General features: G+C 53.5%; 2 protein-coding genes and 2 non-coding genes across 4 annotated transcripts; 2 read left to right on the top strand and 2 right to left on the bottom strand.

Moving 5' to 3' along the window:
- Positions 1-2174: 2174 nt before the first annotated feature.
- Positions 2175-3832, bottom strand: COL26b_001007 (uncharacterized protein; the record flags this gene model as incomplete). The annotated part of the gene is made up of 2 exons (XM_053173967.1): positions 2175-3628; positions 3691-3832. The coding sequence occupies 2 exons, from the start codon at positions 3830-3832 to the stop codon at positions 2175-2177; spliced, it is 1596 nt and encodes a 531-aa protein (XP_053042084.1).
- A 1015-nt stretch (positions 3833-4847) lies between these two features.
- On the bottom strand, positions 4848-6603 carry COL26b_001006 (uncharacterized protein; the record flags this gene model as incomplete). Its single annotated transcript, XM_053173966.1, has 2 exons — positions 4848-6235; positions 6288-6603. The coding sequence occupies 2 exons, from the start codon at positions 6601-6603 to the stop codon at positions 4848-4850; spliced, it is 1704 nt and encodes a 567-aa protein (XP_053042083.1).
- Positions 6604-8044: 1441 nt separating this feature from the next.
- Positions 8045-8157, top strand: COL26b_001005. Its single transcript has one exon. It is a non-coding gene; the product is annotated as a tRNA-Leu (tRNA).
- Positions 8158-9778: 1621 nt separating this feature from the next.
- Positions 9779-9873, top strand: COL26b_001004. The gene has a single exon. It is a non-coding gene; the product is annotated as a tRNA-Ile (tRNA).
- Positions 9874-12922: the final 3049 nt, after the last annotated feature.

Raw genomic sequence — 12922 nt, 5'->3', positions numbered from 1 at the left:
ATGCTTCTTGTTACCATTTTGCCCTCTTGACGCCCCGGTCCAATTCTTTTGATTTCTTTACAAGACTTACAAGTACTGAGTTACAACTCCAACGTCAACAACACCCTGCAAGTGTATCTCGCGAGACGTCCTGTGCAGCTTCCAAGCTAAGTGGGCTGCGATTAGGTTCCTTCAGTGAGAGGGGGAAGAAGCACCACAATGGATCAGAATGGATCCTTTCGTTCCCTTCCTTTCCTTTCTCAGATGTTAGCTCGAGCAGCTCACACGAACGACAAACATGCCATGCGACCTTGCTGCATATTGCCAACACCATCACGGCATCTGACAGACTGCAAAACCCTCAAACGGCCGCCCTATCCCACCTTTCCTTAGTACACACTATACCTACCTTGTCCTGTCTGACCCCGTCATGTTCCATCATACCCTTAGCCATCCACTCTTCCTATCCCCCCCCGGGGCTAGGTCCGGCGAAGACGGAGAGGTTGGAAACGTGGAAACCCCCGATGCCGCACGCTCATCAACAAGCTCGGATGTTTGTTCCTGGTCTCCTCTGCAATAGCTACCGCATGCGGCTTTCCACAGAAGCAGCAGAAAAAAGACAATGGAACCCTCAAGACAATAACTATGCAGTACCTAGGGTAGGCAACCCACTGCATCATCCATCGTATGTACTGCGTATCCGCAGACGCTCATCTATTACTACGTACGGAACCTTCCATCCCAACGTCGCAGCACAGCATTTGACATGTCACTGTCAATATCCCTGGCGGGGCACTTTTCGTTTCTTTTTTCAACTTCTGACACCGGCTTTCCGCAACTTCCAGAGCCCCTTCCACGTCCCAACCTTCCACACCTCCCAATCCCTCCGCAACCCCCTTCCCACCTCTTCCTTGCCTGATGCATGCGCAGGACTTCTGAAGTCAAGAGCCCGACAGTCCAATCCCATCACATCATCATCACCACAGAAGTCTGCATATGTCTTCCTTCGCATGAGGTCGGTGGCACAGCAGTACAATAGCATGGTAAATCGCACGACATATGCCTACCCCTGATCCTATAGTGTGCTGCTCTTAGACTGCCGTCCTCAGTGCCTCATCCTCCTGGCGGACTCAACCTCTCCTAGTCGTTCGAAACCCTCACCTCTCTCTTGGCTTGTTGCTCTTCATGCGTGCGCCGTATGCAGTGAACGCAACACCACGGGGGATGCTCTCCAGATTTCCGATCTGACCCCACCCCAACGCCACGAACAGCAGACCCCCCGAGGATACCGCCAACCTGGTCGTCCCCGGGCTTGTTTCTGGAGCGTCTTAGTCACCAGCCACTCGTTCTTCTTTTTATCCCTCAACAGGCCAAGACACTACTACCACCATGCCGACCGCCTTTTTCTGACAAGATTGGCTGCTTGCTGCCCATGTTTTCTTTCTTGATCGACGTGGGTCCCCGCCCCAGAAGCCTGCCTCTGCAACCCGGAGCCGACCGTCGATTGCTTCGTCCCTGGTTACAGATTGAGCACCTGCTTCTTCCAAGGCAGAGAGGGGTTCAAACGCCACATGGCTCGCCTATCGATGCAGCTATCCCAACGCCCCGGCTCGATTGACACAATGGCATGGTTGTCTGCAATTCCCCGAGTGCAATAGAATGGCGTTTGCTTGGAGCACGGCAACTTTTGCCGTCCTCATGATGTAGGAGCTCAGGGGTAACGACCAAGATCATCGGACCTCAAGAGGGGCCTCGAAACGTGACTGCGTCCATTATTGGTGGTTGAAGACCGTTGAAGAAGTGTGAAGACGTGTGCTACCCCGGGTTCACAGGCAGCTTCCGCCCGTCATGCGAAAATGTGTCGTGCGAGGTTGAGGCAAACCATGTCGTTCGATACTGATTTTACCTTCAGCCACTCCAAAAGCTATCATTTTGTACCGCATGGTTAAAGTAGGAGACTCCGCACCGTATAGGTCTGCTGAGGACCTCGCCGGTGTAAGGACCATGCTCTGTGGTTTACAAGTCCTGGGTTCTTTTGAGATATACGATGAGAGGTGGGATTCCACACTAAACCAAGAGCAACGCGTTAAGCAGCTTTCAATAAGTCAGTCAGAGAAAGTAATCATGGATTCGTCAAGAGCTTCATGGTGTTATTTGCTGCCTTGAGCACCATCTCTACAGCATCGTCATCTTTCTCATGACCTTGGACATGCCTGCGTCTTCAGAAACTCAACCTTGACCTCTTCCTCACCACCAAGCACAAGATCGAAGCTCGTACTCCATCCGCTTGTCGCAAGCCCCGTCGTCCCCTCGAAAATGACATATTCCCCTCTCTCCTCACCCGTCGCCAACAAGTCGATAGTATCAACCTCCAACCCTCGCACAATGACACCCTGCCTCCTCACAAGGCGCGCGAGGTCCATCGTCACGGGGTCCGAAGCGCGCTCCTTGCGCACCGCCGCCGTGACGGTGAAGGCTCGCTCGTTGTTGACGCTCGTCCGGTTCACGCACGACTCGGACTCTTGGTACAGGAGCGCGTCGTCCAGCGGGTACCCGCTGCCGTCGTTTCTGTATATGGTTGTGGCATTGGTGGAGGGCGTGGTAAGATGGATGACAAACTTGCTGATGCCACGACTTGCGTCGACGGCCGTCGAGAACTGGTACCAGGCGAAGGTCTCTCCGTGAAGGCCGGTGCTTACGCCGCCCTCGTCGAGGGTCGTGGCTACCACGACGTCGCCGTCGCCGTTGCGGTCAGCATAAGTCAGGTGGACGGCCAGATCCGCGGTATCCCGCCCAGTTCCCTCCGTCGTCTGAACCCTGACCCAGCCACTGAGCGCGATACTCCCGTTCCCGCTCAGTGTCATACTGACATACGGCTTGATGTCAACCGCGTCGATGGGGTCAGTCAAGGTCACACTCGCGGGCACAGTATCAATCATCTTCGTGAACACGTCCGCGCACGCCGTCTTGAATCCATCCCCCGTGCGCCCCATTTCCGTGATCGTCTTGTTGCCATCGCTGCCAAAAATCCTCCTGTCCGAGTTAAGCGTCGCGTTCGCGTTCACGACGAGCGGGTTCGTCGTCGTCCCGTCGACATACTCCGTCGCCACGTTGCCGTCAAACACGTCAGAGGTGCTGTCGAAATGCACCACCGTGTCAGGCGTCGGCTCGAGGCCGACAATGTCGGGGTTGTTCCGGCTGTGCACCCCGCCGAGCGTGTGTCCGCACGCCACCAGAGAGATCATCTCCCCCTGGCCGAACCCGGCGCCGGCGAACCGCGCCATCGTCGTATTCAGCGGCGTGTGCGGCTCCGGCACGCCCGCGGGCCCGGCCTCCTGCGCGTCGACCCTGCCCGCGCGGAACGGCATCCGCGCGCCGCCGCAGCCGGCGTTGGCGACGACCACGCTCATCGCCAGGAGGTCCGCGGCGGAGGCCCGCGCGGAGTAGAGGTTCGCGAAGAAGCTGAAGGTGTTGTTGAAGGCCGCGCCGCCGTTCTCGGCGCGGTGGACCTCGAACCAGATGGAGCCGTCGAGGCCGCCCTCGCCCGCGGCGGCGTTCGTCGTGGCGACGTCGTGGAACGCGGTCCGGATCCACTCCGCGGCGAACTGGCGGCCGGCGATGTTGCCTCCGAAGGAGCAGGGAGTTACGCCTGTGAAGAATGTTAGACGCGGCTTTCGGGGCTCTCTCTCTCTGAGCTTGGAGTGGTCTTACCATCGACGAAGCCTCGACTGCGGTAGCCCGTCTGCAAGGAGAGAATGTCCTCGATCTCGTCGTACTGGGAAGGCCACACGTATGCAGCTTCCGCCGAGCGCATCAACGCCACGGCGCCGGCGATGACGACTTTGGCCTTCATCGCTTCGAACTCAAGGAGAGCACTCTCCAAACGAAAGTCAGATCAGAGCGAGCGGGCGGTGGAGGGGTGAGTTTCTCGTGCTGCCAAGCAGTCGCGCGAACGGCAGCAGCCGTGCTTTTAATATCCAACATCGTATTGGATCCCTCTTTTATTTTTTTCTCCTTCTCTTTTGGCGCATCGTCCAACGACGGACTGCTTTATTGACTCCATAGCCCATAGCGGCGGAGCGGATATTTTTTTGCCAAATATGCAGAGGAAAGGGAAAAGCCCCAGGCCGCCAAGCTTTCAAGATGGATGTGCTGCATCGGGTCCCTGGCCCAATGGAGCATCTCTGCCCGGCTGCGTCGTGGATCGCGGAACGGGCAGACGATGCGGTTGCGACTTTCTTCCCGCTTCCCGCATCCCCTCTCCTGCAGGGACTCAGGGACAAGGCATGGATGACCTCGTTATGTCGGACGATTCCGTTCGGCGTTGGTCCCGAAGAATCGAGGTCGGATCAAGATCAATGTTTTTTATTGAGCTAAAAATGATGACAATAGTTGGCAGACCCGCGCGGAATACCCGGTGGGTGATTATCAGATGCGAAAAAGTTATCTGATGGAGCAGGGGTCTAAATTAACGGCGGGGTTGTGGAGAGCCGCGAGTCGAGGGCTGAAGACAACGACGGATTGGGTGTGGTTCGGTGGAATAAGTTGGTCAATATCGTTCATCCCATGTCTCGTCGTTCTTGGACCGCCTATGCGCTGTCCCGGCGTTCTCTTATCCATGAGGAAACGCTGGATGTTCTTACAGTATGCTGGTGTTGTTTGGGACGATTAGAAGATAGCAGGCAGGTAAGGCAAATTGATGTAAGAAATGTTTATTAATCTCTAATTAAATCAATGATGAAGGGTTGGGGTTACAGTACCCAGCCTCTTGCCCCCGAACGCCCGCTCAATCCATGATGCTTGTTACAAAAGAAACATTGTTAATTATTAGTGGGAGTCCCAGCCAACAACCGTTCATATCATTAAGCTCATGCCGTCTTGTCAATCAACTTCTTCTCAAGCCAAGCTGCGAACGCAACTGCATTCGAGTCCACATATCGCTGAAAGAAGTCGGCCACCACAATGACACCGGGCAGGAAGAAGCAACTCGCCCAGAATACGCTCCAGAAGTACTGCCAAGACGTGGCGACTCCGGTGATGGACGTCATGAACTGCCAAGTGTGCCATCCATACATCCACAACATCGAGTTGTGGACCAGATACAACATGAATGAGATGCGACCGAGGTACTGTATCAACGGTCTGTTGAACATGCGCTGCAGGGAAGGGACCCTATCGATGGTGAAGATGAGAAGGATGGCACCAAGTGGAATCCAAAGGGAATCTCCGCTCTTGTATTGCTTGGGGGTGATGGCAGTCAGAGCCCTGTAGCCCGGGGTTGCGGCAGCATCGTTGACCAAGTGCGGGTACGAGAGCAGCCACAGCGAGAAGATGAATGCGGCGATGCCAACGACTTTCTTGAACTTTGGCAGGGAGGGCGAGGATGAGAGACTGTCGCGGCGGGATTGTATAGAGCTCCTGAAGTTGGAAAAGGTCGGCGAGCCGGCGATCATGGACTGGAAGCGAGCGAAACTGTCCCGTCGCAAGCTATTTGTCCATCTGGGGAGGGCGTTCCAACCGCCTTCACCTTCGTGAAATTCACCCGACGCCGGTTGGAAGTGGAAGTGAAGATCCGCAAGGAGAAGTCCGGCGAAGAACAGGAAGAACTCCCACATATTGAACCAAAGGGTGTAGCAGCTGACGAAAACATGGAAGAAGAGCCGGACGCCGGGGCGTAGTCTGGAGAAGGCGACGTGAGCGAGGAAGATGACCATTGAGCAGTCAAACTCGATGGGTATAGTCCAGAGAGCGGCGTCGTACGGAAAGTTGTTTCCCCTCCGAGTGTTTCGCGACACAGGGTTGGCGAATCCAACAATCTTAATGAACCAATGCTCTAGCTGACCATACAAAGTCCCGGCCACAGGCGGCCTCAACCTCGGGAAGATGAGTGTCTTCGGCCTCGCTCCATGCTGAAACCAACCCGCGTATGTCATGAGGGCAATGACGAGCGTTGTGACCGCAGGAGAGGCGAAGATTCTGATGTATCGGCGGAAGGCAGAGGAGGCCGCGGCGATGGCGAAGTCGGCCCTTCGGTTCTGAGATAGAAGTTTCATGGGCTTGTAGCTGAGGGCAAAGCCAGAGATGACGAAGAAAACGCACACGGCCCAATATCCAGACACGGCCAAGCGTATGATGGGTAGTTGGATGAACATGGGCTTATCATCGGATAGGTACCCCTTGTGCAGTTCGATGGGGTAAACGACGAGTGACCAATGGTGGCAGACGACCACGAATGACGCTATGCCTCGAAGGCCATCTGTAGATGTTGTTAGCGATGCTTTTCGAGATGAGTCCGATTAGGTAATTACCGAGCCATGCCGTCGGATGAAGCTGTTTTGGTGGTTTGGCTGGATCTGTAGGGTGCAGGAAGCTCGGGACGAAGCACCAAAGCAAGGCCTTTGGATAGCGAATCCAAAATGGCAGTGGCCGAGAAGGGACCGTAGGAAGTCGAAGACTGTCTCCTACGACAGGATTGTCATCTCTCAAGGGGATTTCCTCCTCGACCTCCACTCCCTGCTGGTCTTTCTCGTCAAATTGGTCGGCAGTCATCTCGTCGGGGGCCACTGAGACGTATGGCGTCCGAGCCTGGGCCTCTACCATGTTGCTGTCTTCATATCCAGTCATGGTCGTTGATTGAACTGGGGACCACCTATGTTCCTGTTGAGGCAACCAAAAGTCTCGGCCGGAGAAGTACTTGGGGTCTTTGGAAGATGTCTGAAGGCCGGTCCGAGAGTCATCTTATACAGCTCGTTGGAAAATGACATAAGTGAGATGCTTCTGTCGCATCCAGTCTCCATCCGATGAACCCGCAATGGGTAATGCAAGCCATCGAAGAAAAGCAAGCTCCTCCATTGGCTCATCTGCCACGGAAACTCCGCTGCCGCCTGCATCCGAGTGCAACAGCCAAGCGTATGAATCTAGACTCTTGACGATGGAGATAGATCGGCCTCCATGAGATCTATTCCGTCAGTTAAGCTGAGTGGCGCCGCACGCGGCTGGCAGTGACAGTCTCCCGTTGCACCCTAGTTCGTCATTGCTGCGTTACTACGCACAAGCTAGATGCATCGTTGTAGCTCTCATCTATGATGCACATCGTCGGCTCGAGCTGGTCGAGATCCGAGACGGCCAGGCCTCACAAATTGAGGACGTTTGCGGGTCACGAAGCATTCGCCGCTTTGGCAGCATGATGTCGCCCATTCAGAGAGCTCGTCTGCTCAAACCTGCCGCATTCGACGAGATGTCTCACTCCGCTAGATCTTAACGGTTGACAGTGGCGGCGATAATTGGAGGCTTCGGTTGTGTAACCGTAGTCACTGCTTAAATCGAGATGCTTTGGGCTTAAAACAGAGCCGCAATGGGTCCGGATCGTCGTTATGGCCGCAACTAACACCGATCTCAGCGACTTTCTCCAGAAACGGCAAGATGCAAATGACGCTTCAATTACGCCCGTGATCTTGCCTACCGACCTGCCCACTTCCACGACGCAGCTGAGATGAGTTTTCCAAGGATTGCTCTCCTCTGAGGAGGGTCTTGAAATCGGTGTGACACGCACCAGCAGAGTTGGGAAGAGGATGGCGGCATACACTTTGGAAGACGCCAAGAGAATGATTCCTCTCCATCCGCAACCGGATGCATCTACACCCTCGCATTTCTGTTGTGGCGTGAATGGATTCGAAAGTGGTCCATCCGACTTGGTTTGATGTCGCTGTATCTGGAAGGTCTGAGTGAGGCGTCGTAAAGTCCAGAATTCGCAATAAAGTGTGCAAGGCTTCTTTCTGTCTCACAACCATCCATCAAGCACGCGAATGGCTGTTGACGATCCATCACTATTCTCAACACAATGACTGGCCTGGAGGATCTTCACCCATTCATGAAATTTGTGACAACGTTCGTAGCGCCTCTTATCAAAGCGACTTATTACTACAGAGAGGCCCGATTGCATGAATTTTGGGATATGATGCCGTCAAAACCTGTAGCTTTCACGCGATGTCGGGCGGCGATAAGATAGCGCAGCGGCTTATCTCCGCATACCTACTTATCTTTAAACTTGACACGGTTTGTCATAGGCAACTTGGCCGAGCGGTCTAAGGCGCCAGACTCAAGCGATCAGCTTGATCCTCACAGAGGGTTAGCATTCTGGTCTCGAAAGAGGCGTGAGTTCGAATCTCACAGTTGTCATTTTTGCCGTTTGATCAGGTATCTATGGTATCTTTTTAGTGATTTCTTTCTAATCTCTACTAGCTACGAGGTGTATCGTCTGTCACCCCCGCACTGAGTTTTAGTCTTAAAGAACATGCGGCTATGACTTAAGATAAGGAGGAGGAGAGTAACTAGCTAGCAGCACTCACGGGCAAGCAAACCAAACGAGACTCAACTGAAGGTTCTGCAGCTGAGTATCCCTCAACGAATGATTCTTGGCGACTCTTTCCGGTATCAACGAGCAGTTGTGAGGCTCCTCCTATGTGGGTGGCCCTGTTAAACTCAGCGACGACAGCCTAAACTTGTGCAAATGCTATAGATCCCGCGCTCGCTACCCTTCCAGGTGCGATCGATCCGCTCCCCCACGAAGGTCAAGACGGAAAGTCGTCAAATGTCTCAGATCACCAATCGTGGTGAACACAGCGGGGTCTCACTTGAATACGGCTGTGCGTGTGGCTTTGTCGGGCCGTCCGGTAGTAACTCAATTACCTCACGGAGATATCAGATGTCTCACGCACGGTATCTTGGTGTAGTTGCCCGAACTCTTTTCCGGTGCGAAGTGATTATCGCCTGAGAAACCTCCTTCCCGAGCTGAGTTTCTCGCGAGCTCTCATGGTTCATATTGCTGTCTTTTTCGGTTGGTAAAGACCACGCAGTAGGTGCATTGACAGTCCCTTACTGTGTGTCCCTCGTCAAAGCATAAAGCCTCCAACCCCAATCGTACAATATGGCAACATACTCAACGATTCGTAAAGCGAATGGATACCTTACACTATCAGATCGTACAGAAAAGGAGGGTGAGGGTTGCTAGGTCCAGACCACATGGAAGTAAACCTCCGGCTGAGAAGGGTGAGAGTGCCCCTGGCGATCTGATTGCCTCTTTAAATATAAGCATTCAGGATTCAAGCAGCCACTGCTGAATTTACGGATGCGGTGAATGCAAAGGAGAGTCAAGCCTAGTCCAAGCTGGAAGTGCCCCTGGTCTGTTGAAGGGAAGGAGCGGGAATCGAGACATTAAAGCCTGCTTCAGAGGTCACCAACGTTACGGAGCTTGGGCAGTTCCTCTTCAAGGGCCTAGGGTTTCCCTAATCTCTTCAAGAAGGCTCAGACTTTCTTAGCCGGTTCTTAGCTGGCAAGTCACTCTGGATACTGGCTTTCCAGGAGGTCGTAGAAAACGTTCTCTGTTGGTATCCGGAAGGGTCATTTGACGATTTGCATCAGCATCGAGGGCTCTGACACTATCTCAAGGTCTGTTTGTGGTTCCTCATAAATTGATACAGTAGCACAGCACATCTCATTTTTGATCTCATTCTCTGCGCCGTTCTCTGCGCCGTTCTCTGCACTCGATGTCCCTGTGGCATTCTCTCAAATCTCGGCAGCTTCAAACTTGACAAGATTCCACCGCACTATTCTAGGAATTGCCCCTAGCTAACGCCAGCAATGCGCACTCACTCGTTTCGATTCACGGTCCTTTTTCCCCGGATATTGATGCCAACGCATGCGACCCGTTGAGGCACTCGTCCCCGGCCCGGCAGTGGGTTCCTGAGCCCTCGAGCCCGCTCCGGAGAGCATCCACATCCACAAATGCGGACACCAACCCGGTCGGTTAGCTCAGTTGGTTAGAGCGTGGTACTAATATGTTATCTGACATGTTCAGTAATGCCAAGGTCGGGAGTTCAAGCCTCCCACTGATCATCCTCTTTTGCCTTGTGAGCTTAATAGTACACCTATTTTTGCCCTTCTGCAGGTTGCATTCAAAATGAGGGAACGTTCCTTTACCAAGACGACATTTTACTTGACTGAATAAGATCACTAGGTAGTGAGTCATAGTAAGATATTGACTTACCTATGCAATATATATGACAGGGCGTAGAAGTCTAGAATGTCAGTGCTGTTACTTGTCTCGTTCTTTGGTGCCCATCTCTCTCATAGCGATAGCAAGCAATCAACCTTCCCGGCCTCAAGCTATTTATTGATCGAACGTTGAGGCCCTAAAGAGAGAAGCATCTTGCTTGGGTCTTGCATTTAGCAGATCATAATGACCTGAAGCGCCCAAATGGAACTCATGTCAAGTCATTCGTGTTGCCGTCACTGGTATTGATAGAAAAGTCTCCAAGTTAGTTGACAATCTGAACCTCGAACGCACGTAAGACCAAACGTGTTACTCAGCACCACATACTCAACCAGTCCCGGTCTTTTTGTAAATCGAATCAACAGACGTGATGGCAGAGAAAGTAAATATGAGCCCGACTAGCATGCAATACAGATCTGCCGATTAAGTCAATGATAATTATGAGGTAGCGTGCTATACGCAAAAAGCATCGAAACCCCAGCTATTAACATACAGACTGAAAGAAGGAAACTGTTGCGTGTGCCTCTCCATGATTGACCAAGCTAAGACCGCACTCGTCATTGAAGATGAAGTCATGTTGTGTTTTACACTCGCAATTCCGCGTGGTGCCATGGTGCCGGGCACTATTTTACGTGAGGTGTAAATTGAAACTTGTATTCGACACATAAGTATGAAAGCCAGCTGGCAAATAGACTGAACCAACCCGGCGGTAGATTGACCTCGAATATGAACGTCCAAGGAGCACACGTTATTGTCTCGATGGCGATCTCTTCACTGTGATCCCATGATAGACGATATGCGCCGCGTGAGAATTCATCAGTACAGCTTCCGGCTGCTTTCAGGATGAGATCTATTTCTCATGACCAATCAACAAAGCTGATTCTGTTGATGCATCTCCGCATGTGAGTATCTACCAGTTGCATATCGCCTTGGTTATTACTAGTGCTTAGAATGGCATTCTGCTGCCCCAGCCTCACGGAGAAACTTGGAAAAGGGAACCACACATATCGAGGAGGCGATGGCAAGTGTCATGGAGTCCCGATCAAATAAATCGAGCACTGGTCACATGACTGTGACGACTGAGAATTAAGACACGGCCTGATATCCAAACCGGCACACTGACGTCGTCCACGATGAACAGCAACATCTTTTCTCATACGAGACTTACAGCAATGCGAGCACGTTGGATGCGTGTATAATCCCGATTTTGTCTAGGAACGCCAAACTCCACTCAATGACTCCAAATGACGCATTGAGCTTGTAAGTTGGCTTCAAACGAAGCCATCATGATGCGGATTCCTCTCATAGCTTACTTGTCATTGCTCAACATCGTTACGTCATAGGTACCATCACAACACCCCTCAAGAAGCCTCACAGGCAAGAGGTCATTCTATGAGCCCGGCCCTGTAAACGGCCGTCGTTGCAAAGCACTAAAACAACAGTCGTCATTCCAAATGCGAACATACCATAGCACCACCATCACACAACCCCATCCCTGACGATCGCCAGCTACTTCCTCACCAACGGCTTGATACCAACCCAAACCTGCGACCAACACCACAAGCCGCCTGAAACCACGCGGCGCCCCTGCGGGCAGCATATCACACATTAGCAAACCGACCTCAGGTCGCCGACCTGAGCCCAACGGCCTCTCCCCCCCGGCGCCACAATGCAGCCAAAGTCAGGAAGCGGGACCCCAGGACGCAACCCTCTCGCGATGGTCCCGCCCCGAAAGCCTCCTGCGGGATCTGGGGCGGAAGACCGGCGCGGTCCCGAACTTGGACAGCCAACTCCGCGAGGCTTAGGGGGCAAGAGGCCAAAAAAAAAAAAGCAAAGTTTGCTTCTCGGCAGGAGTTTCAATACTGCAAGTCATCCACCAAACGTCCCTCTAAAACAAGCCACGCCGATTTAGAGCGGACGTGTTCCTGGAGGGAAAGCTCCCCGGACGATCCAATCCGAACCTCCGGCCGCCAACGCCGCTCCGGTAGTCAAACTCACTAAAGCACACACGCTCTGAGTAGGGCTCTCTCACACATCTGCGCCAAACTGGCGCGCGCCCGTCAGCAGCAACCAACTGGACAGCGCCGTTCTCCGGGGAAGCGCAATCGCGCATCCCCCAAGGCGTCTTGCCGCTGATTCCAGCCGCGGCATTACTAATTCCAGACTCAGCCGGAACACGAGCCCGCTCGCGCCCACAGGAGAGCCCAGCCCACACGCGAGCGGAGACGGAGGAGGGGAGGGGAGGCGGGATGTTATCGTCGTCGTAGTTGGTCGGAGCAAACACCCTCACTTGAGAGGCCTGGTGGCGTGGCATCGGGGCACGTGCTCTGGGCTGACAAGAAGCTTGCGATGGACTGACAGCAAGCGTTCAAGTTCAACAACTTGCTAGTCTGGCGAACAGACTCACTGTGGGCGATCCGCCGTCTGGACCCTCAAAGTTGCCCCCATCCCCTCGAGGATCCCCTGGCTTGTCAACGTCGTGACAGTGCCATCCGGCATGGTGACACGGACGCTTCGTCGAGTCAAGCAGGGCCACGACGGCTTTGACTTGCGCGGATCGGATCCCCGAGCGCGCTGCCATCTGCCAAACCCCTCTTTCTTGATTGACTCTAAAGAGGTCAAAGCAACTGCGAGACATTCTTAGCGAGAAAAGAAACGACAGACACACACATAACTGGGGGGTATTGGAAAAAAACACCAAAAAAGTCGGTGTCATGGACGAACCGTCTCGCTAGAAAGAGCGGTCGCGAGAGTGCATGGGACGCCGTGCCGGGCGGAAGAGGTGTGTGTGTGTGTGTGTGACCTGTCGGCGACCGAGGCCCGGAGAAGCAATGGGTTGCTGCACCCTGAGGATATCGGTCGGACTCGCTGCGATGCCTTCGCGGTCGACTC

The sequence above is a fragment of the Colletotrichum chrysophilum genome, assembly GCF_026319265.1.
Source record: "Colletotrichum chrysophilum strain AFK26 chromosome Unknown scaffold_4, whole genome shotgun sequence".
In the NCBI taxonomy this organism is placed as follows: domain Eukaryota; kingdom Fungi; phylum Ascomycota; class Sordariomycetes; order Glomerellales; family Glomerellaceae; genus Colletotrichum; species Colletotrichum chrysophilum.
The sequence above is the reverse complement of the archived record's forward strand: the minus strand, read 5'-3'. Positions and strand labels throughout refer to the sequence as shown.